General features: G+C 31.0%; 1 protein-coding gene across 1 annotated transcript; it reads right to left on the reverse strand.

Annotated features, from left to right (window-relative positions):
- Positions 1-9879: 9879 nt before the first annotated feature.
- Positions 9880-18325, reverse strand: LOC132730722 (uncharacterized). The gene is made up of 4 exons (XM_060716700.1): positions 18188-18325; positions 10729-10815; positions 10365-10420; positions 9880-10061 (listed from the first exon to the last, which is right to left on the reverse strand). The coding sequence occupies exons 1-4, from the start codon at positions 18238-18240 to the stop codon at positions 9880-9882; spliced, it is 378 nt and encodes a 125-aa protein (XP_060572683.1). The 5' UTR covers positions 18241-18325.
- Positions 18326-26606: the final 8281 nt, after the last annotated feature.

Consider the following 26606-nt stretch of genomic DNA (forward strand, 5'->3'; position numbering starts at 1 on the left):
CGAACTTTCATATTTCTTTATACTCACCTATCAGCGTGTTTAAATGCACCATTGTTTAAAATTGGTCTCCAAGAACTTATACTACTGATCACTTTATCTTTTATTTCTTTGTCACAATTTTCTTTAAAGTTTGTGCAACCTCCATCTATCTTCATTTCCTTATTTTCAAAACCTGTTTATAAAGTACAGTAAAATAGTCTAGCTATAACTACCAAATAAGTGCTCATCTTTACAGGAAATCCGAATGATAGTCTCATTTAAATGTTTAATTTATTGGAAGCCTGTTTGCAATTGATTGTTTTAAAACATATTCAGCCTTTATTGTGATGTAAGTCATATTCAAACAATACTAGTATACTAATTCATAAAATGCTTATGTTGAAAACATGTTATATATTGTCTTTAAGAAAAAGTAAATTACAGAATTTTGACAATTAATGTTTCTTGTTAATCTTAATTATATTTTCATGTAACAGTATATGAATAATACATAGGTTGTGAGTAACAGTAAAAATAGCATACCGAGGAAAATACTGTCACCCGGGGCGTTATATTTTTACGAGGTGTGATTTTTTGCTATGTGTTATTTATTTCATTGCCCCTATTAGATACTTTATTGGGACACTGTTTCTAGAAGTCTTTAATTTTTGTACTGTGAAAAAGTACTGTTACCAGTGTAACAGTACAAAAATAGTAAAGGTTAGTAATATCTTATGTTTGATGAAACATGACAAAATGAACATACATTGTTTATTGTGATGGTAACATATAACTTTTTAAAACCTTTAATTAAAAAGCAATGAACATCAAATGAATGTATCTGTTTCAGCATGTGTATTAATACATATTGTGTACGTCAAAATTGTAGTAATGTAGTATTTACCTCGCGATAAAGTTAAAACAATGATTAGTTCTTCTATTCCAATATAATACTCAGTAATATAGTTTGGTTTATTTATACTGTCAATGTCTGGCTTGTAGTTTGCAGATGCGTTAATGGAAATTCTTGACCAGATGTTTATTTCATTTGTCCAAAATGTTGAATTCTGTAGTACCTTATCGACTATTTTCATTTCATTTGAGGAACCATGAAGCTTGAAATTCAATTTTTTTATCAAAGGACTTTTCTCAGTTGTTGCTGAAATAATAAAGTAATTACACATAATTATATAATCAAAATTGATATGTTTAAGTAGTTCCATTTTTTCATAAAAAGCAAGTGTAATTTGCAAATTAAAAAACATCAAAGAACACATGTTGTACTTCTGATTTCTAATAGACTGGTTTTTAATTCTCCTCCTGACTATATCGCTTTTGGCTGACGGTTTATTGTAAGACCATAGTTAAGTTTTGTCCATATCGTGCAGTCTACACTGTTTGTCGTTACCAAGGCAATCTGTCGGAAACCTTAGATTTTTTATGTCAGCATACGTATTTGCTAATAGTTTCAAAAGGCCTATTTTTACAAAACTACTACGCATATATGTTAACATATTAACTCTGTGCACTCTCTTTTCTACTTAAAATTTACTGATTAGAAGAAGTTATCACTGCTTGGAGTTTGCTTGTCTTTCGCGTTGGAATGCAATTAATGGAGGATCACATAATCCATGTTTGAAGCATGCAAGAGTACGTACATGATTTGGTAATCTGCGTTGCATAATTTTTTAGAAATGAATTCAATTTGGTTATTAAAGCTATACTTTATGCACACATGGTACCTTCAAATTGGCATATAAAAAATTCAAACTATTAAAATAAGCAATTATAACATGAATTATTTCAAGCAAAACAAAAGTTCCCTACGGGTCTGATCCCAAGCAACATCATCATGGGTCATGACCATTCAAATATGCCATTGTGGAAGACACGAATGCTTTCAAGATTTCAAATCTTTTGAGTTCTTAGTTTATCTGTTACATAATAATGCTTTAAAAAGGAAATTATGTTTATACAACAGATAATCAAGAGATCCATATTTTCTAAGATTTAATATGTGAAAGTCTAATGTTTCAACTATTCTTTACTTTAATGAAATTTGTTGGAAAAGTTCCAAGTTCATTAAAAGTGATCACAGGAAACTTCCAGGCGGAGGGCAACTCTGTATACATCCCTGTTGTTACCGGAATATAGCATTTTTAAAGCAAAGTTCTTTAACTAATGAGGAGATAACTCTTGAAATTAAGATGCTAAACTTATGAACATTGTCATACATGGTGTGAGTGATGACATAGAGCAGTTATCTTAAGTGTAAAGTAAATACCATTCATAGTTACAAAGAAGAAAATTTAAAGAATATATATACAACAATTTTCAAAAACATTCGGAGTTCAAAATGAAAATAACCATAATTGAAACCCAAGCACATGACTTTTAAATCTAATTATATATGATGTAGGTGTTGATAAGGAACAAATATTGGGAATTTGAAATAAATCCATGAAGATTTAAAGAAATATGAATAAATAAGTTAAAGTAGGAATAATTCTTGAAGTGTGGACGCTAGATTTATTATTGCCATATTATTATGATGTAGGAGTTTGAAGTTTGAAGTACCATATATCCTTTTAGAAATAAAGAAATTTGAGTAAAATGATAATTTCCTGAAAAAAATCTAAGTTCAAAGGGGGCATAATTCTGGAAATGGTCAAGCTACAGAATTCGATCTTCTCACATATGATTAAAGTGCTAATCAGGAGCATATGCTTCAAGATTGAAGTAGATACCTAAAGAATGAAAAATGTTTTAGACAACAAACAGCATTTTTCAAATTTCAGTTCAAGGATGATAATTCTAATAATATTGGTGCTAGAATTATGAACCTTGCCACATATGATGTCGGCAATAATAAGAAACATATATTTGTAGTTTGAAGTAGATACATTAAGAAGTAAAAAAGTAATACAAAAATATTTCAAAATATGTAATAGTTATAGTACATGAAACGAGTAAGTTACGGGGATATAACACTGGCTGGGGCGACATCAAGGGGTGTTTCTGCTAAAAAATGGCGAGGCCGTTAGGCCAAGACATTTTTTTTGCAGAAACATCCCGAGATAACGCCCAAGCTAGTGTAACACACGTAACTAACGAGTTTCTTTTTTGTAATAGGAACAAATAAATAAATCGTTAGCTACATTACAGTTATTTATGATAAGGCAGTTTTTTTCAAGTTGTTTTCGCTGACGCAAAAAAAAATACAAAAGACATCCAATTTTAGAGGCGGACTGTAAACTTTTACCAAGATTGATTAAGATTAAAGGGCTTTTTGCAGTGGAAATAATTCATTCAGCGGATGTACCTTTTGATTAAATGAGTATATTTTTTTTATTTTATTTTTAATTTTATTGATTCAATTTTTTTTTTGCTACTGGAAATGGTCGTTACCAGTGCCCCATTGGAGCCTCTAATTGATATATACAAGTTGCGAAAAATAAACTGTTATATATCAATATAGTTTTCAAATGCTCATTGAAGTGCACTGAGTATAATTGGTTAGTAAGATCAAAGGAAAAGTTCCAAACCATGCGATAACAGAAGATATAACGAAAGAATAACAGATACTATTTAATTCATTGGCGCTGCCGAATGTTACCGCAAAACATAAGCCAGGTGATAACCTATATTCACGGGGGAGGAAGTGTTACACGAAGGATGGAGTTCTTATGATAACTTGTTTGGAGTTCTTATGATAACTGTCACGGAGTTCCTGGAAAACGTTACGGATTTCTGTGGAAAACTTTTCTATATACTTGGAGAACTCGCGTAAAAAATGGTTATTTTTAACTTTAAATGGGGAGTTTGAGGTGCTAAATTAAACTTTGATAATTAAGCTTGCCCTACATATTGTATTTTGTTTCAGAAAAAATCTTTTAGTCCATATTTTGTCGCCTTTTTAAAAAAAATCTGGTAGTCTTGAGAAAAATTACCGAATTACTTGCTTATTCGTACATATTGACCTTTTCATTTGTGATCTTCTTCGTTGCTATACTTAATTACCTTATTATAATGGAGAGTTGCAAACATAAAGCCCGGGCTAATAAATTTATACCCGAGTTTTCAAATGTTACGGAGTTCTTGCGATAACTCAAAATATGTCCTGGAGTTCTTATGATAACTTTTGTTACTGCCAGTGTGTTTTTGTGCTTAATTACGACACGTTTAAGCGTATTTTATTAGTCAATAAGTGTTTAAATCATTACGAAGCATAGTACGCTTATCATTTGCACAAAAATTTGGTTATATAACGTTGGTTTTGATCGTGTTTTCAGTTTAAGAGATATTTTTCTTACCTCCGTTTCTTGTGTTTTTTTTGTGTTTGTTTTGGTCTTTTTGTGTGTGTGTGTTTTTATTTTATTTTATTGGAATGACTGTAAACATACTTGATGTAGAGCATTTACTTACAGGATAAAATACGCTTTGAATTTAATACTCAAGCATGATTTCGTCATATATACATTATTCCTGGCAGTTTTAGAGAACATTAAGTAACTATGCTGTCGGTATGCATGTAAATGGTTTCCAGCAAAATAGGACGTAGTATGCACTACCTTTATCTAAATTTAATGAGGTGGGTGTCGTCTTTATGTATTCAACGGGTATTTCAATTTCTAAAAGGTATCATTTTTTGTCATAGAAACGTATAAAGTTCTATGACAATGATATGACGATAGAAAGTAAGTCTTCAATAAGATATGTGAGTCACCGTAAGGTTCATGCCGTTTATCGACCTTGTTCCTTTCTCTATTAAATCCAATGTAGCATCACGTGACGTACAGCAATTTCCATATTTCGGAAAATTACTGCATACATTTTTTTTAATAAAGTTGGAGTCCTAGTGGAAATTTTGCAACAACTTTTGCTGTAATTGATTACAAAAATATATTGTCGAACTTCTTTCGCTCGAACCCGTAGGGCACGTGCAAATCTGTCGAAGAGATCGGTAGTAATCGGTTGATTTTTTATGCACAAAAAGATCATACATTTCGGGTGCATGGATGTGAAGGATATCCCGGTTATATACGATACATGGTATAAAATGATACAATTTACTTAGCCGCTTCTTGAGGGAAGCCCAACTACTTATCGTCGGCTTTAGAAAGGCTGTTGCTTAAAACATATAACTGAGAAAAAAAGTGTAAGTTTTAAGCAAATTTTCCTTGGCGGTTTAAGCCATGTTACTGCTGAATACAGGTGACCGCTGATTCAGGTTTTTCTGAAGATTTTTGTTGGTTTGTTTGTTTCATTTTACGCCTTTTCCCAACAGTATTTCAGTCATATGGGCGGGTAGTTTCCTAACCATCGTTCTTGGAAGTACTAGACTACCTTCCTCCGTGCTAAACTACCAAAGCATCTCCCGGGGATCGAACCCACGCCAGAGAGGTAACTGGATTAGGAGTCATCGACTCAAACCCCTCGACCACGGAGGCGGTCGTTCCTGAAGATAGCTTAGCACCTGTTTATCCTATGTAGACTGTACACCAAAGCAGTTCCATGTCTTCTCCAGATATATTGAATGATCGTGTTTTAATTTTGCCACATGGCCTCAATGTTGCATTTGCGGAAACTTATGACATAAAACTTTTGTTGACGAACAGTATACACAGAAACATTTAGTGCGTTCGTTGGGTTTTATAATGTCAATATGATTTCGCACAAATTTAATTAGGAACTAAAACACGATCAAAACCTACGTTATATAACCAAATTTTTGTGCAAATGATAAGCGTACTATGCTTCATAATGATTTACACACTTATTGACTAATAAAATACGCTTAAACGTGCCGTTAATAAGCACAAGAAACACACTGGCAGTAACAAAAGTTATCATAAGAACTCCAGGACATATTTTGAGTTATCACAAGAACTCCGTAACATTTGAAAAATCGGGTATACATTTATTAGCCCGGGCTTTATGTTTGCAACTCTCCACTATAATTAGGTGATTATGTATAGCAACGAGGAAGATCACAAATGAAAAGGTCAATATGTACGAATTAGCAAGTAATTTGGAAATTTTTCTCAAAACTACCAGGGTTTTTTAAAAAAGGCGACGAAATATGGACTAAAAGATTTTGTCTGAAACATAATACAATATGTAGGGCAAGCTTAATTATCAAAGTTTATTTTAGCACCTCAAACTCCCCATTTAAAGTTAAAAATAACCATTTTTTACGCGATTTCTCCAAGTATATAGAAAAGTTTTCCACAGAAATCCGTAACGTTTTCCAGGAACTCCGTGACAGTTATCATAAGAACTCCAAACAAGTTATCATAAGAAATCCATCCTTCGTGTAACACTTCCTCCCCCGTGATATTGTCACATCAGCGTTTGAAATCACTTTGATGTGCTTTTTTGCATACTTATGCTACCTTATTACTAAGATTGTTTGGTTAAGATTGTGCGTGTAACCAGGTATCTGAATGACTTCTGAAGGGAATGGGTTAAGATTCACGCTTGAATTTTATATCTGATATCTAAATCATTAAAACTTTTCCCCGCAGGAAACCATTTAAACTTATATTAATATTTGCATGACAGTATTTTAGCATCATTTCACTTTCCACATAAAAAATTGATGATTTAAATAGATAGTGTGTTGTCTTCATATTATTGTCATCTTATTTAACACTTGGGGCGTCCGTGGCCGATTGGTTAAGGTCGTTGACTTCAAACCACTTGCCCCTCACCGCTGTGAGTTCGAGTCCCGGCGGGGACTTTGGATTCTTTCATGTGAGGAAGCTATCCAGCTAGCTTACGGAACGTCGGTGGTTCTACTCAGGTGCCCGTTCGTGCCTGAAATAATGCACGGAAGGGCACCTGAGGTCTTCCTCCACCAGTAAAGCTGGAACGTCGCAATATGACCTATACTGTGTCGATGTGAGGTAAAACCCAAAACAAACAAACAAAAATTTAACACTTGATATAAAACTGTTGTTTGTGTCACTCCTGTTATTAGGTAAAACGCAAATATAAATAAATTAAGAAATAATCCTATATATAAAATATAAATATTAATATTTCATAAAAAAAACTGACCGATACTCAAAAGCTTAAAAATACTCAAAAGTTAAAGTCTCCTAAGGAAACCATAGAATCCACAACACATTCTACAGAATTTGCAACTCCTTTATCTTAAATTTAACAAAAATAGCTGTTTTAGTTTAATTAGAGCTTTGCTTTAAATAATTATGTACAGTCTAACGGGATATTTTTATGAAATTATAAAGTCGGTAATTTTAATGATCGAATTCAAGCTTAAGTCACAATATTTTCCAACATTTTTTTTTCTTAAAGCAGTGCAAACTGTTTTATAACTGTTTATAATTATCAGACTAAAAACATGTGAAAAACCATATAAAGCAATGTTTAATTAAAGACATAGGTACGTTGGTGAAACAAATGTACAGACAGCTAGGTCATCTATTCTCTGTACTTTAATAAAATATTGACATTGGAAGCCAATTTGTCAACGATGATATATACTTTTTTTTATCATAATTCGATAAATAGTAATTATCAAATTACTTGTAGGTAGAAATAATAAGGAAAAAAATATTATTTAAAAAAAACAGTCATACAAACCGGTAGAGCAATCACTGTTTATGGACGTAAAGCCCTTCGCACACTGACAGTCTTTTCCCAGAATCATATTGCCAATGCACGTTCCTGGAAAACACCGGGCTCCGTCCTTCCAGGAACATGCCCCTATACAAAAAGAATTTACATTGAAATATAATTCACAAATGTATGCTAACGGTATAAAATAATTATGTTTTTTTATATGATAACAATTACATGTATGATTATACTATATAGTTTTTATGGGGCGTCCGTGGCCGAGTGGTTAAGGTCGTTGACTTCAAACCACTTGCCCCTCACCGCTGTGGGTTCGAATCCCGACAGGGACTTTGGATTCTTTCATGTGAGGAAGCTATCCAGCTAGCTTACGGAACGTCGGTGGTTCTACTCAGTTGCCCGTTCTGCCTGAAATAATGCACGGAAGGGCACCTGAGGTCTTCATCCACCAGTTAAGCTGGAACGTTGCGATATGACCTATAATGTGTCGATGTGACGTAAAACCTAAAAAAATAAATATAGTTTTTATAATAAAAGGTGTTTTCACCCGTCGCTGCACATTCCAAATTGTCTTCAGTAGTATTTTCATTTAATAAATAATTTACGACAATAAAATAAGTTATGCATTGTGATACTGATTGCAATAATGCAATGCAGAATGTTTACTCCTAATGCTATATCAATTATTGTTTGATGTAAAAAAGAGAAAATAGGAATCCCTTAATAAAATAAAAAAAACAGCAAAATTGCAGGCTCGGTTTGATTGAGCCTGTTCATGGACGGTACTGTCATGTGCAAACTACCCGTTTACGCCCTTTAGCACCGGCTTAAGCAGAATGAAACATTTAAACATGAAATGGCAAAATTTTGAATCCAGCAACAACCACAGATGTGTTCATACGGCGGCTATCAAGGAACCTTCAATGTGACACTTCCGTGCCATTCAATGAAAACCGGCGTATGGTCCCTAAGTAATAGAAAGCGTGTTCCCTACGAGAAAACAATGGGCGGAACTAAACAAAATGGAATTTTGAAAGGGGGTCAGAGGGTATGAAGCCTGCATATCACAGATAAGACGTCAAAAGACAAAATTAAAAAGCAGATAACATATACTAAGGGTGACTGAACATTATCCAAGTAGAAATATTGGAATCACCAAAATCGAAAAAGCCAAATAGTTGAAGCTAAAAAATACCACAAACACAACAATAATGTCGTGTTGAACGATCTTTAAGGATCGGAAATATACATTATTCTGATAGAATGCACGGTCGACATTTTTACAGCCTTCACACGGCAGATATGTAAGTCGCATATTTTGATTTATAAGGGCCATACATTTTTAATGTATACAAAAAGTTAACTCTATATTAATATTGGACTTGCTTTTTTATTTAAGTATTATCACGTCAGTTTGAGTTTGTGAAATACGCATTTTACGTTTTAAAAGGAAATGTTAAAGCAACTGAAATCAATGAGTACTCTCACCCACGCAACACAAGATGTATTGAATCCTTTAATGTTTATTATCGGTGGTGCATGTGGGGTCACGTGCTACAGAACCAGCAATTGTATTAAAATAATAAATAAAGAATAAATGTACATATACCCTTACTTTGTACTAGTATGATAATTAAACCACTTTATCCCATTTTATAGAACAGGGAAGTGTCGAGCTGATTAAATTGATTACAACTTACTTTGACATAATTTCTTATTTGGCTCCCCTGTATAAACGTTATAACCTGGTTTATCCCTGATATATTCCTCTTCACAATTCTCACACAAATAATTACTCCACGATGAGCACACAGAACGATTACATTTTGATGGTCGGTAACACGCTGAAATTTATTAGATATAACATGATAAAGTTTGAGATATTTGCAGATTTTCACTTTAATTTGACCATGCACTAAAAACTAAGCTCTCATTATCAAATGAGCAATTTGTTAGTTAGTTAGTTAGTTAGTTAGTTAGTTAGTTAGTTAGTTAGTTAGTTAGTTGGTAAGATAGTTAATTTTCTCGCAACTTTTGGTCAATTCTCAGCGGCTGATTCACCTAACAAGCTTTCCTTGATAAAAAAAACCAGCAGTTACCAATTTCTACGCAATTGACAGACTACTAATCCCACATGTTTTACCTTATAAGTCAACGATGAGAGACAAATGTTTATTAGACTCAACATCGAAAATCAGTTGTAAGTTTATTACTCTTCGCCCGAAGATCAAACCAGCGACCACTGCATGACTTATTTGATGCTCTCCACACACATGCATATAAGTATAATCAAACGGACTACCTTTGGCAATATCCACCGTTGGAGCTAACAGGGTAATATCCTTTGTTGCAGTTTCTGCATTTGAATGGTGCATAGCATTCCCCGCCACTGTTTCTGACCACATTACCACTTTTGTATTTAACATAGCCCTCGTTGTTGACATTGCATGTGTGTGCACCGTATCCATTTTTGCATTTTGCTAAGAAAGATATGAAATTCTCATTTTTCTTACTGAGTTTGCAAATTTATATAAGGTTTTCATCTTTTCATTTTCTTTTGTAAAAGCAAAATTTGAATGAAAGAGTTTCTTTATTCTGTTCAATTTCTTAAAACAAATAAACTTATCATGATTTACTGATATTCGTTGGACAATAATTTACAAAAATGTTTGACACAAATTAATATGAAAAAGTTGTAAAATATAAAGTATGATACATTTGCATCGATGAAGAAATATATTTTATTTTATAACTTATGGAAAACATTTTATATACAAAATTACGATTTGAGCATGCGTTTCCGTTGTAATTATGACAGCAAACTTTTTGATGGTAATAACTGAAAATGTAAAAAACAATCTCATTGACAATACAACTTTAATCATAGTTTAAAATGTTTTATCCAAGTTTATCGTCATTACAACAGTACTGTTCTCAATTGGAAAGTGCATAAATATATATATGTTTTTGAATTTATAAGGTTTTTTAAGGTTAGTTTTTTATTTGAATTATTTTTATTATCTCTAATGAAATAGTATGATAACAATTGAAAAATATAGACACTGAATAAAAGAAAAGACAATATTTTGTCCTTTGCGTTCAGGAACAAAAATTTATTCTAACAGTATCTAATAATACACAAATTACTTTGTTTTACAGCCATGTCCCCACCACCACCCGCTACAGGTTCTTCGAGATCCTTGGATGTATTTGTAACAAGATCCCGCTTCTGAACTGAAATATTAACAAATAATTATCAGACAAACAAGATTTCATGGATAATTTAAAAGTAAATATAAATTTCTGTGCAAATGACCGACTTCTTATCTACATGATTTCTGATTCAGTAGTAAAAGACAAACAACATTTACAAGACTCAATGTTCGAGATCATTTGTCACGGAGAAGTTTGGTTGCACCAGAGGCCTAACTAAAATTTAGTGGAAAAGACAAACAAGAATGATACGACCACGAACGGATATACTGGAATCAGACGTCTCGAAGGTCACGTGACTCTCCACGAAGCGGCCGCCAAGAAACCGTCTGGCGTGCTGTTTAAATATTTTCACAAGTGAAATGTTGATGCTGCACATCAAAGACGCCGCCAAATGATGTGAACAGTCACAGTTAATGTACAAAATCAGCATTGACAATTGTTCTCTTTTACAGTTGAATATCCGAAGTCATCAGAGCAATCCATATTTACTTTAATGCATATCTACTAGCCATCGCGTACATATGGCGTCTAATCATTTCATAAACGGTGCTATGATTTACGCAGCAATTATTAAAGTATTTAAATGTCTAGTTCTGTATGCAACATATAAAAAACTTTTCAAACATCGTCAAAGGTATATGTTTGTATTAAATTCCCAAAACCACTTCCGTGTTGTATTATGTTAAAATTTAGATAATACTTCTCGTTCTCCATTCTTTTTTGTCATTTTAAAGAGTATTGACCTCATACTTTTGTTTATTTTACCTAGACATAATTGTATTCGTTTATATGTGATATTAGTTAGTTTTCTTTTATGACCGTTATTTTCCTGTTCAAGTGTTTCTTTTATAACCCCTCACTTTTGAAAATGTTATTTTTACTGTAAGTGCAAGTGTACCACATGACTAAGAAATTTGTACGGTTACATAGGTAACAGTATAAATCTAGTCACGTGTTTTATTTTTTTTAAATTAAATGACCACATTCTTTTTCTATATCTCGATTCAGCCTCTAATTTATTCAAGTTCATCTCGAAGGGGGTTCACCATAATGTCTATGACGCCCAGAAAATACAGTTGTGTGTACTCTTAAATGCTTTTCGAGTCTAAAATATCTTTTGGTTGAACAGGGAAGTCACTGCATGGGAATAATTATGTGCCAAAATATAATGAGCAGACGATTAAAGCATGCAGTGAAAAATGACAGGTGTGTTAGACATTTGTAGAATAACATGGTCAACGAACATTGTCAAGAACCATTGCATTAAAGTTGATGAAGAATACTCTAGATATGATCAGATTTTACAGATCATAACCGTATAAATGGGTACGTATGTTTTAATTATTTCAATTCGTTTATAGATATTAGATCAGATTGCATAAATACATGTACAAGAGAAAAAACATGATATAAATAAAACATATAAAAGTCACAATAGTGAATGGCATGCAATATCTCAGAGAACAACTTAAATCATGACATTACATAATTATGTTGAACTTTATAATTATGTTAAAGTTAGCTTTATCTATAACATAAGAAAAATGCGTATAAAAAACAATACAGAAAAGAATAATAAAGAATTATGTGTAGATCTAAATTTTCGAAAAATCAGTGTCACAGGTAGTTTAATCTAGATATATAATTGAAAGAAAAATATTTGTATGGATGCTCAGATCGAAATCAGACCACAAAGAAAGAGGTATTTGTTGGTCTTCCATAGTTTACTTGTGTCATGTGTAAGATTGATGAGGGTCACCCACTCCCTGTATGTCTAGCCTGGTGAAAGTGTACGCTTGTGTTTACATTTAATGGGTAGAAGATGCACGAGTTTTGTGTTACAATAATTACTTAATTTTGGATTTACATTGTCCAGCATTAATAAGCTTTAGAGGGTGACAGAATGCCATATACAGACCTGAGAGATAGGTGAATTTCCTCTAAATGTATACTTATCATTTTGAAAAAAAACAACAACAACCAAAACAATAATTAAGAAAAAAAAAAGAAAGGAAAAGGGGGCGTGACTTTTCTATAGTAATTACGCCATTTTTCTGACATGAGGAATGTTTTATTTTATATATTAAAGATGGTGGAACGAACAACAATATACATGTGAAATTACAAAATTAACAGCGAAACATTTATATTATAATTGAAAATTTGTGTTTCAGTTTTACGATTTGGTCACAATCATATTTTTCTACACAAAATTATATGGCTCTTATGTTTTAGTACTGATTAAAATTACTCATATATGTAGAAAATAAACATGAATCAAGCAAACAAACATAAATGAATAAAACACAACCACTGGAATACCTCAAGTGTACTTACTGTCCAACAGAGCATAAAAAATGAATGACTAGTTCAAGTGTTTTTCTAATACAATTGGCTGTAAACTTTATTTAATTATATAAGTAAACAAATTAACTATGGCAGCTGTTGTCGGTGTTGTGTTTGTCAAACAACATGCACTATATACATACATGTATCTGCTAAAACTGCTCAAATGACATGCTAATGACCACTTAAAAGGTATTAATACTTTTAGTTATACAAATACATTTACATTTACATATTCATACAAATAAACATAATAAGTTTTAACTGTAACATTACTTGTATACATTGACAAACATACACAATATTAAATTTTGTTATTTATATGATTTTCCATGAAACTTATAACTCTTAATCGAAAAAAATATTAAGAGCTATTTAATGGCAGTGGTTGAATTCATGGCAGATTGTTTTTTTTATCTATATATGTATATACTTCTAGTATCAGTCTTCCTTAGTAAAGTTATTGCTAGTTTTGAATTTCTGCTAGCATCACTTAGTTTGTCTTATAGATTGGCATACTTTTATTAATTCAAGTAATATCATGTTATTACTGTTAAAAAGTTGAGTTAACTTGAGGATATTTGGATGACGGTAATAAAATGTTTTTATATGTTTTTGTAATTACAGTCAAGCACATAGTGAAAATCATCTCCAGTTTGATTTTCATTACATAACGTGCATTTTCAGGTACTATTCCATCTCCCTATCTATTGCTAGTTTATGGTTTCTTGTTCTAAAGGAAATATATATTCTACTTAATCTATTTGTTAAAATGTGGAGGTATTCACTCATGATGAAGTTCTGTTTAAATATTCTGTCGTTAATGCTGCTAGTTGATTTATTAGATATTTCATTCCAAGACTGTATATATTGATCATTAATTCTCTGTTTGAATGACAAAGCAAACCATTTATCATTTATATTTTTTTGATAAGTCCAAATATTACTGTACCCATTTGTACAAATAATATCTTTTTCAAAATTTATCCATTTTGAATTAAGAGACCCTTGTTCTTGAAGACTTAAGCTGATGAAATACATTTGATTTGACAACTTATTACTATTTATATATTTTAACAGGGTTTTATTCCTAATTTACCATTTAGCATATATAAGGGTGTTGATTTTTTAAATTGAAAATAGGTTTATAACATTTTAGTTGTACCTTCTCCACAATGTCATTATTTCCTTCTCCCCAAATTCAAATTTCACATCCATATAATAGAATTGCCTTAATCATTTAATTGAAAAGATCAATTTGTAGGTTATATTGTAAATCCAGGTTTCTTATATTTTCAGAAGGGAGAACATAGCCTTATTAGCTTGCTCTGCAATGTATTTTTTAGCCTTTTAAAACCTTTTTATATACTCCGAAATATTCCTTTGTCCGTGGCCAAGTGGTTAAGGTCGTTGATTTTACACCACTTGCCCCTCACCGCTGTGGGTTCGAATACCGACAGGGACTTTGGATTCTTTCATGTGAGAAAAGCTATCCAGCTACCTTACGGAACGTCGGTGGTTCTACTCAGGTGCCCGTTCGTGCCTGAAATAATGCACGGAAGGCCACCTGGGGTCTTCCTCCACCAGTAAAGCTGGAACGTCGCGATATGACCTATACTGTGTCGATGTGAGGTAAAACCCAAAACAAAACAAAAAAAATCCTTTGTAATTTCTAGATCAATTCCGCTGTATTTAATGTTATTTATAACTATTGCTTTTGAACCAAAAAATTAAAACTTTAGTTTTTGGGACAGTTACTGTTAATTTCCATGTGTCACAGTTTTTTTAAATGTTGAAGGTTTTTGGAGATCATCACTATCATTACTCATTAGCATAGTATTAGCATATAGAATGATAAAATATGCAGATGTTCCTTCATCTGTTCTTATACAAGACTTTATATCACTATACCTTTTTTAGTAAAATGAGTCATTTCCATTGATATTACTTTTAAACATTTTCAACCATAACCAATTTCTCCAGATTGTATTAAATGCCTGTTTGAAATCGATAAATGCACAATATCATTTTTTGACACTTAGTAAATCTATCAGACTTTGGATCACAAAAGATTGTCAATGGCTGAGTGATTTTCTCTCAACCCTGCTTGGCAGTTTGTTATTAGATTTGATGCCTTTGAAAAAGATTGATGTATTTCATTGATTACTCCCTAGACATCTTAAAAGAGTTATTGGCCAGTAGTTTCTGGAAATTTTGCATCACCTTTATTTTTGTATATTGAAAAAATAGTTTCTTCAGTCCAGCTGTTTGGGTATTATACCGTATGGGTATACATTGTGAGCGAATGTGGCAATGTTGATTTTTATATGTTCATTTAATTTATTATCTGAGCCAGGACTTTTATTTTTTCTTAATGTTCTAACTACTTTTATTATGTCTTGATATGATATAGGTCTATTTAACTCTTCGTTTAATTCATTTAAATTTTCATCATTTTCTTCCCCAGGGGTTTCATCATTGTCTCCATTATTTTCATCCTTGAATACTTTAGACAGGTCATCTAGTTTTATTTTACCTGTTATTTTAGACTGTTTTTGTCAACAAAGTTTTTTTAACCTTATTGGTATTATGGCTTATTTTTCTTTTACCAAATGTAATCAGACAACTTCCTGAAAAGTGTTACCTATCTGATCTACAATTTTGTCCAAATCCTGCTGTGATGTTATATTGATTTTTTTCAATAGTATTAATATCATCTAGTATTTTGTCAAAATTGGTCATATTTATGTTTTGGGGGAACTTTTTTTGAAAATAATAATTATCTGGTTTCAACTCTTAAACAACAGGGCAGTAAACATCTGAAATAAAAAGAGAAAACTGTTCAACCTTCAATTTTGAAATTTCTGATTTTTCTTTCAACACAAGGGTCAGGATGGGCATATTTTGACCTAATTATGACTGGCAGATATCATCATTTGCTTAAAGAGTAAAAGAAAAATAACTTCTCAATTACACTTACAACTTGCAAACGCCTCGGGTAAGAGTACATTCCTCGGGATGATAATTTTACTGTAACCCACAAACCATATGTTATTTATATAATAACCAGTTGCATATTACATGGTATAATAAAAACTGAAACTATTATACCGCATCGTATGGAAAATATAACGTCGCTATATCTATACGCATGTGATTATCACTTTAAAGTACCCAGACACTTTTTTTTTCAGACAGTCAATTTAGATTGGCCATGTGTCTAAAGGGTTGAAAATGCTCAATTCAATTCAATTCAAAAATTTTATTTACGTCTCATCACATGTACATTATATATATCACAATAAAAAAGAATAAAACTGGTAAAAGTACATATGCCATTCAGTATAGAATTATAAGAGACGTGTAAGCAAAGCTTACATCTATAGGTAAATATAATAAAAGATCATATTTACATACTTATATGATTATATACTATACATACTTATAATAAATGAATTGGGAATGTTGTGGATCTATCATTTTAAGTTTTCATATTCCTACTAATGTGTCTAAAAGTCTATATATAAAACAATTCACTAGTCTGATGTATAACAATTCTAATGAAATTTAAGAGAATTAAAATACTAAAATGTATAATAATAAAATAAATTCAATCTGTAAGATCCACAACACTCTATCTTAAATACCCACAACTACTAATAATACAATTCAAATGTTAAAATAAACACTGTACTATTAAAAAGACATTTATATTATTTACAGTACAGTAAAAATTTTCTTTCCTTTAAAATGTTAAAACAGGCTTTGGCTGTATATTTAACTATGTTTACATCAGTGAATAATATACAAAATTTCTCCTTATCAGATAAATTATCAAACCCATTAAAAACTCTTCTACTCTGTGTGTATAGTTCCTCTCTTATGGAGGTGTACAATGGACATTTCAGTAAAACATGCTGTAATATAATTATAATTATATCTTTTTTTCGGAGGGGGGGGGGGGAATTAGGAGTTTATAATTGTAGCGAATGTGTGATATAATAGATAAAATTGTTTAATTGTTTTTCGCGGGTGGCTTAAGATTGTGATTATTCGGGCTACATAATGATATAGTTGTAACAAAGAATGTTAATTGATGGCAATACATCTGTTAATTATGATACACAATTGTTAAATAAAGATAATGCGGCTAAGACCACGTGCAAATGTCGTTTATAAGTACCAGTAATTGTGTCAGATCATAGGTTAAAATTATGTACAGCGTATAATAACGATTGTTACTTGTTTGTATGTACCTAATTACCTTATAATCTAGGCTAATTTCAAAACAAAAATCTCTAAAAATGATAAATTTCGATGAAAATTGTTTAACAAAATGTTAAACATCCTAAAAATGATGCTGACAAAGAAAATACATATGGAGGAAAAACTCATAATGCTAATAAAAATAATTTCATTTCTATAAAAAACAGAATTTTGGAGACTGGTACATGTAAGGAAAACTCAATAATTCAAATAGATCATCTTCCTACTGCATTTTCAAGCATGTTATCAAGACTTTATTACGTATTATAAATACGAATAAATTCAGAATTGTTTTAACAACGTTTTGACTATTACCACATAATCTTGCCATTGAAATAGGTAGATATCAGCAAACGGCTCGGGAAGAAAAAAAAAGTTCAAATAATGAGGTCATTATCTCCTTATATGTTCAAATCATTATAACCTAAGGAAACAATATTTAAAACAACTTTTCTGTAGGTGTCCTACTATTAACAAATCGAATAAATGAGAAAACGCAGAAAACCTAAAGAACTTATCAACTTATTAGAATATATATCAAAAAACCCTAAAAAATTATTTAGATACCAATAAACTGAAAATATGTAACTTAAAAAAAATTATGAATTAAGTGCTTTTGACGAGAATTGAAATATATGCATAATTTTATTAATCATTAACTTTGATATCCTCATAAACTTGAATATCTTTTGTTGTTGTTGTTCTTTTTAAATAGAAATTACTGCGTTGTATTAACATAAAACCTTACTAGTTATTCTTGACAATTAAATATTCTTACCCCAACTGCAAATAGCTCAGAATGATGAACAATGGTAGCATTTTGCCTGTCATTTCAAATTGTCGTCTTTAACACTTTAATCCTTTATTTAAGCATTTAAAGTTAGTATTTATGCAAAATAGATGCACTTATACCTTATACACCTGTTGCTTTACTTATATTTATGAGATACAATTTGTCCTTTCCGAAGCGTTGATAATTATTGATTTTGGGTTAAAATTAGCCAATGAAATGTCAGTATTAGATAACTTCCTGAAGTAACTTTTACCTCAAGACATATTGACTAAAACATTTAGAAGAAAATGACGTCGTTTAGGTAAGTCAAAACTTTTATATTTTGATATTGGCATTCAAAAAATCATTCTTTTTTTTTTTTCTTTTAAAATAATATACAACAAAAATCTATTAAATTAACAATAAAAAACCAAACTCTCTTGTAATTGTATAACAATAAATAGTTTATTTTAAGAAATTTATTTTGTCTTTGGTGGTCAAATATTTTCCTTTTTCTAGCACAAATAGTTTTTGAAAAGAAGTTATTTAGCAAAAAATATTTCATAGATCATTACTAACATGAACTTATCATTCTTGCTTTTCTTAAAAAGGCGTAATGCTTAACCATGGTGAAAATATCTTTAAAAATTAAAAATCTGTTTCATACCCTTTGGTCATATATCTTGAGAGAGATAAAAATGTTATTGTTACTTATTGCAATTGACATTTTCTACAAAGAAATAATGATCAAATATCATTCTTTGATATATTTTTTTATAAAGGATACAAACGATACAGATTACTCAACAAAGTTTTATACCATTTAATTATTTAAGTTTTTATCATCAGTTTTTCATTATATTATATTGTAGATCACAAAAAGCATGACATTGTTAAACGAAAATCCCTGCCATCTCTGGCTGTGCTTCATTGTCCTTACAGTCAGTCCTTTAATTGTGACGTCATTCGTGAACTATGAGCCTGGTTATGAATATATATACAAAATTGACTCGGCTATAGAACTTTCAAGAGTACAGTCATTTGTTTTAAAAGGAAAGGTAATTATATAAATAACGGCACAAAATAAAATGAGAGGTTTACGAGCTCCACTAAGAAAACAAGTTTAAAGATACGGCTGAGAAAGACACATCAATTAAATACATAGAGTACAAACGTTATTAATAGGCTTAATAAAACAATGATAAATGATACAAATTATTTTTGGTATTATATATGAATATTACTGAATAGCATGTTTCGTGTAACGAACGACATATGGACCATTTTATTTATATAAAGCGACTTTTCATAAATTTTGTATGGGATTTAGCGATAGACATTCCGTTGAATCACCATTTTTGCATTTGGTACTGTTATTACAATTTAAAATAGAAAACAAGTATTTAAAGGCGTGCTCCTTAAAAGAATAAACTGGCATTGGATAGTATAGATTTTAAACAGATACGTTTTCTTTTATAATAAATTTAAAGGTGAAACAAAATGTTCAGTGGAATATATACAGCAAATAAACACAATAATTTTACAGATCTATCTAAGTTTGCTAGCATTTCTCACCTAATCATCTTGTAATAGCATTCTTATTGATATTTTCCTGTTATTACTGTCTAGATCGGATTCACAAATATAGCAGAAAATGAGGGATATCAAGAGTTGTTATTGTCTGTGTATTTGCTGAAGTTTAGTCCAGAAGGTCAAACAGGTATTTTAATGCTTGTTTCAATAAGAATAATTGAACGATTTGTTTCTTTTCTTAAAAAACACATGATTGTGATTTTAAGTTAATTACAATTTACCCATTATTCAGAAAACTTCTTTCAATTAAGAGTAGTTTAAATGATATGTGTAAGTATAACATGCATTTGATTTTTGTAAAACACATGCTTTTTATTTCATTTTCAGAAGGTGACAGCCACCACAAGGATTTCTCGAAATGGTAATATTTTCGTGCTTGTACACAAATTAACTAAATAAAATTTCCAATATTCATATAAGGCAAAAAAGATTTATACAATTCTAAGTTTTAATAGTGTTTCATGTAATATTTCAGCTAAGGTATTATGCATAAATGTCTGATTAATGGGTATATATGCACGCTTTGTCTCTTCTAGAGCTAGAATTATCTGTGAGCTTGCTTTATTCTCGTAAAACAAAACGCCAAATGTATGAATGTATGATATATATATTTATATAAAGTTTGTTTTTTTGCATTATAATTTTCGTTTTATTTTCCTTACCGAGGTTTTCATTTGAAATAAACCGCAATGGGGAAATTCGGACAGTTTATCATCCGCCGGATGAAGACAGTGAGGTTCTGATGATGAAAAAAGGATTTGCTAGCATGATTTCTGCCAAACTACACCATCGTCACGAGGTAAAATCATTCTATAAATATATACATTTGGAAACCTAGATTGTACTTCTATGACAGGGCATGAAAATAAAACCTAAATATGTAATATCTGCTATCCATAGTGTGAATACTACAATGAATGCTGTTTGTGTGTCATGTGGGTTTCAAAAACATCACTTGCAGAGGAAATTTACATTATCTCACTTGCTAAGACTCATCATTCAAATGGAGTCTGAATTATTATTATTTTGCTTTGTTTTCAATGTGTTTAGTCTATTTTGCCAAAAACTTTGTTTATTTAAAAAAGAGCAGTCATGATATAAAATATCCTTAAATAAATGTCACTTGCAGGTTGAGCATCATCTTAACAAGGATGGCCATTGGGTATACGCAACTAACGAATTAGGCAGGGAAGGTGAATCCAAAATTTATCATACAAATACTTACGCTGCTTAAGTAAAATATATAACGTTAGATCAATTCATACTTTTTATTGAAAAAAAATCTATTTACATTAATTATTGTATGCATAACACAACCCATTATGAAAATTTGCTACATGTAGGTCCTATAATGTCTGAAATTAAATGTTTTGCCTGTTTCTGACTAAGGAAACTCTAATTTTACAAAAATATGTCTATTTCTCAAAGTTCATCAACCTCCAATGTTTCGAGTGGTTACCCTTGGGAACGTTGCAGTTCGATAGACAAACTTTGCGAATTGTTTTAATAATTGTTTCCAAAATAGTATTTATACATTCAGCGACTTGCTTATATCTTAAACAATGTGTTATTATTCAGGCAAACATAATGCTTCTTACACAGTGAAAGCAACACCAACAGGAATTATGTACATAAAAACCAGAAATTCCACAATAAAAGATGCATTAAATGGAAATGGGACGCATGTTAAGGTATGATAATTTTACCCTTTGATCACTTAAATTTATTACTGAAGGATGAATTATCTTTATATTTATTCGACGACTTCAATCTTTGTAGTCATTTATCATTTCTACGTACAACGTATAAGCGGGTGATTTGAGCCATTCATTTTGGTTGTTTTTTTTATATTATCAGGTGACATTTTGTATGTTTTTCGTACAGATCTACAATTGGATACTCTTGCAGCTTTTCATAGACTACATTGGTTTGCTTTTAACAATAAAATTGAAAATTAAAAAAAAAAAAAAAAAAAAAAAAAAAAAAACCCAGTAAATGATGGAATGAATGTTTCGAATAAATAAGCGCTTGATAAAAACAAATATCATATTTGTAACATTTTGTGAAAATATTTTATTCATTCTTGTTTTTTTCATTTATCAGTGGCTTTGGACTGATGTACATTTGTTTTACAGTTGTAAAATACTTTTTGGCATGCTTTCAGGAGTTACATTACAATGAAGATTTGCGTACCATCCATAGTGTAATGATAAAAGAAGAATTTCATTTAGACTTCTCTGCAAAGCCGGGGTAAGCATTTATTTTTCTGATTGGGGTAGAGGGGGTCACTACTTTACTCTCACCATTGACGAAAACATATTTATAGCTATTCATTACATATTTTTGTCTTTGTTCCAAGATTACGAATGTTCAATACAAAAGAAGTGAAGATCATTAAATAATTATGGATAGAAAGAACATCTTTAAAAAAGAACACGAATACGTTATTATGATAATTACTTTAAACTTTTTATCGTTAACGTATAAAAAAAAAAGTTTTATGACGTTTGTTATAGTTTCCTTATTTCGCTGGCTTTTCAATCCACCGCATTTCAAATATATAGTAGTTTAAGGCAAAAAGTGTGTTTAATTCATACGGTACAGTAAAGTACGTTAAGAACTGAACACAAAACCCAACAAAATCATATTGCATTTATGATGCCAGTTTGATTTTTCTTGATACAAAAGTTAATTAAATGTGTGTGAATGTATTCAATTTAATGAATATATACAGAGTACGCAGAACGCCTTAAGTACGAAACTTACACTAATTTAATATTCTGTTATCACATATCTAAACTAAATCTTATACCAAGAAATTTGCCCAATAGAGTGCTCCTCTTTTCTAGAGTTTTGATTAAGGGCATAATAAATTCATAGTCATCACTATCGATATTTACCACTTTCTTGAACTTGAAGCACAGTTACATCCGTATCAGTAAACCCGAATAACAGCGTAGGTTAAACAGCTTATTAGCATAATATATTCATGGACTTGCAATAAATACAGGAGTTGGGAAAGCAAAACGGGTAATATTATTGTGTGATTATTAATGTAAATTATTTTAAAGCAAACCGTTTTTGAAGGACACTCTACTATTCTTTTTACTTTATTATAATTATTTTAATAATGTTGCAATTATTAAACACTGTTTTGTAATATTTTTAAAGACTTATATATATTTCCTTTAGGTTTAACCCTTTATACGGCATGAGGCCGGTTAAAGCTGTTTCGGGGTTTTCTGAAATCGGTACGTATCTGTTATGCAAAATATTTGTTAAATATATTTGTCTGTTTAACAAAAGCGCCAGTCAAACATTGTCCGCTTTAAAAGTCGCTTACTCACCAAATCGTATTGTCCGTTTCAATCTACATATTGCGCATTTGTTACAATGCCAACCAAGGTCTTTCAAATAGATTTTTTTTTGAAAAACCCTGTGATGGACAGGCTTGCGGAAGTGACTGACTTTATCAATCAAACGTGATCCTATTATTTAAAATGGAACACGATGTCACGCGATGTCTTTGTTGACTTGTTAGTAATTATACACGTAATTTCAAACTGTTTGTGCCGGCATGACACTTTCAATTTTTAGGCGAATTAGCCTGGGTTTTTTTGGGGACAAAATTACCTGTGATTAACTGTTTAGTTATAATTACAAGTTGAAATTTTTGTGTTAATTGTTCGGTGTTTTGACGATACCATTTTAATTGTGTTCGCAACTGAATAATGATCCTAATATGTAATACAAAGGTCATTAAGATAATTGAAGCAATCTTTAACCTTTTGGATCATCACGGAAAGAAAAACACTGAATATTCATTCTAAATAGGATTCAAACATTACTGCAAATATGAAAAGAAAACAATCGTAATATTTCTCGTACCATAAAAAAATAAAAAAACTTTATTTATGTATTTATATCGAGATTTATTGAATATATTAACCTTAAATGTAGAAATACGTTTAGCAAATGTTGGAGGAAAATGTACTTTTCGACGTAGAGAAAATATAGATAATATAATATACGTAATTATCGAAAACCTTTACTACTTGTAAACAGGCAAACAATTGACCCTAGGCGCAATATACCAGCGTAACATTTACAAAAATTATATACAGTAAAATTATACCAGTCATATAGACTTTTTCATGATTGACATGGACGTGTTTTTATTTTTCATTTATCGTTTTTGTATGATAAGTTTGAAAGTGTAATATATATTTTGAAACAATTTGCAATGACAATAGATCAAAAACCGATATTGTTTTCAATATGTTGAAGACTACATTATCAAACAAGTATATTATGATATCTATCCGCTCCTTGAAATTAATCTTATTGCCATATCACATTACAACCTTAAATTATATATACAATTTGCCTATAAATATCATGTTTCATTTAAAATAAAACTATTTTACATAAATGATCTTACTCACACAATCAAGAAGAATTGATTATTCTTTTGAATAAATCATCGGATAACTTGTAAAATATATATGTACTGTTCCATCAACCATTGGATTTGCATCGCTTTTTGATGCATTTTATAAGGCTTCTGATACAGGAGTAATAAAAAATTATATAAACCGGGTTATTTAAAAACATTTCCGTGTGTATGATGTAATCAAAGACCATTACTACTATATAAGGGTCTCCAGTGGCCGAGTAGTTAAGGTCGCTGGCTTCAAAACACTTGCCCCTCAAAGCTGTGGGTTCGAATTCCCACAGAAACTTTGTATTTTTCATGTGAGGAAGCAATTTTTTTCAGGCGCGCGTTCGTGTCTGAGGTCTTTCTCCCCCAGTTAAGCTGTAGCGTCGCCATATATGGCATATACTGTGTTGGTTTGACGTAAAACACAATAAAACAACTAGTAAATAATACAAATATTGTTAGTTTAGTATTCAATTTATATTGTTGCAGGATGGTTATTTGAGTAGAACGATTATTCAAGATATTTATTTTCATTCGTAAACGTCAGAAATATTGCAAATACAAATGCCATTGGTAGTGTATTGATCAGGCAAATTTTAAATGCACGAATAATTCTGGGTAGATAAACACTTAATGACTGCTGCAAAATGAATCACTGAAATATGTATCCTTAATCTAAAATTCTTTCATGAAAGAAAATGAAAATATCTTTATTATATATAATCTCTTTTCAGAAATTCCACAAATTACTGCAAAATCAAACGACAATATGACGTTTGTGGGGAAAAATTCACCCACACGCCATCTTGGAAGACCAAAAGGAATAAAAAACAGCGGCATTCATGATGTGCACAAGGTTGGTTGATAGAAATTAATTTTTAGACATCAAACTAGCCGACAGAATGTGTTCAAATTATGTTTATTTTTACACAAAATGTTTTCTTCAGATAAATAAACGAGCTGTATACGAAGCAAGAAGTAAAGATGCGAGGACTTTTATTGCAGGAAACATGACATGCATAAAAAATCAACCAGAAAGAGGTACATGTTTAGATAACCTTAAGCCTGTGTTGATGAAATATATGCATATCCATAGTTTAGATAGTTTGACATTAAAGAATTAATGCTTATTTTTTAGTCGACAAGAAAAACACACGAGTGCAAACTATACAAAATATACAGTTGTAAGAGAAATATATCGTCTGAAATGTATTTTCAGTCAAAGGTAAACATGAGTACAAGCTCGATCGGGTATTTTCTTAGATAATTAAATGCATTCGTATTTGAGCCGCGTCATGACAAAACCACCACAGTGCATTTGTGACCATCATGGATCTAGACCAGATTGCGCATCCGCGCAGACTGATCAGGATCCATGATGTTTTCTATCAATTTCTCTACTTGTTATATGGTTTGTAAGTGAACAGCATGGATCCTGATCAGACTGCGCGGATGCGAAGGCTGAACTGGTTCCATGCTGGTCGCAAACGCACTATTTTGGTTTTGTCATGGCCCGGCTTATTTATACAGTCACGTGTTTTTGAAAATTGGTCCACAATCAGTATTATATATAATTTTATAGTTTTAACTACAAGATGTAAATGTTAAGCCCATTACAAAGTTTATACTGTGTACAATATATTTAGTTATACAAAATGTCAGCAAGAGATCATTCCGCACCTATGTCACATAAAAATGCCTTCATGCAGACTTTTAAAGGAATATTTAGCATCTCTATTTCAGGTTCTCCTAAACTTAGCGAATGTTTTCACGATTTGGTGACTACTTTTAAACACATGCACGACACAGATGTTGAGGATATAGCTAATACATACTTTCTACGAATGTGAGTATGCAGGGTTAATAAAACATGAGGTTCAATATAGATATCTTAAATGTGTAAATAATTGTGGGTTTTTTCTATTGAGTTCTAGATAAATCTCAGACAGAGTTTTGATATTTAAGAATAAAAATTACCGTAAAACATTATAGGTATCCGTTGGTATATCATAATTACCTAGATAACCTGGTTATAACTATAAACAATATATATTGTATGCTACAAATTGTATAAAATATATTTTCATGATAAGATTATAAAGATTAATTCTTATTCACAGAAGTACAGATGCAAGTTAAAACAATGTTATCTTTTTTTTAATTATATATTATCTTATTTAGAATCAAATATATTAAAAATGACGTCTATTATTTAGGTCGAGGAAGAACAGGCAAGATACGAATATTATGGTTGATGTATATGTGGCATTGAATAAGCAAAGAACAATCGTTAACAAGATCCTAAACAATCTTCAAAGTGATGAGTATCTGATAATGAGAGTTTTAACATTACTAACGGCCCTTGATTGTGAGCCACAAGCGGTTCGTATT

This window comes from Ruditapes philippinarum, unplaced genomic scaffold (assembly GCF_026571515.1).
Source record: "Ruditapes philippinarum isolate M1 unplaced genomic scaffold, ASM2657151v2 ctg6421_1_1_1_1, whole genome shotgun sequence".
Classification (NCBI taxonomy): domain Eukaryota; kingdom Metazoa; phylum Mollusca; class Bivalvia; order Venerida; family Veneridae; genus Ruditapes; species Ruditapes philippinarum.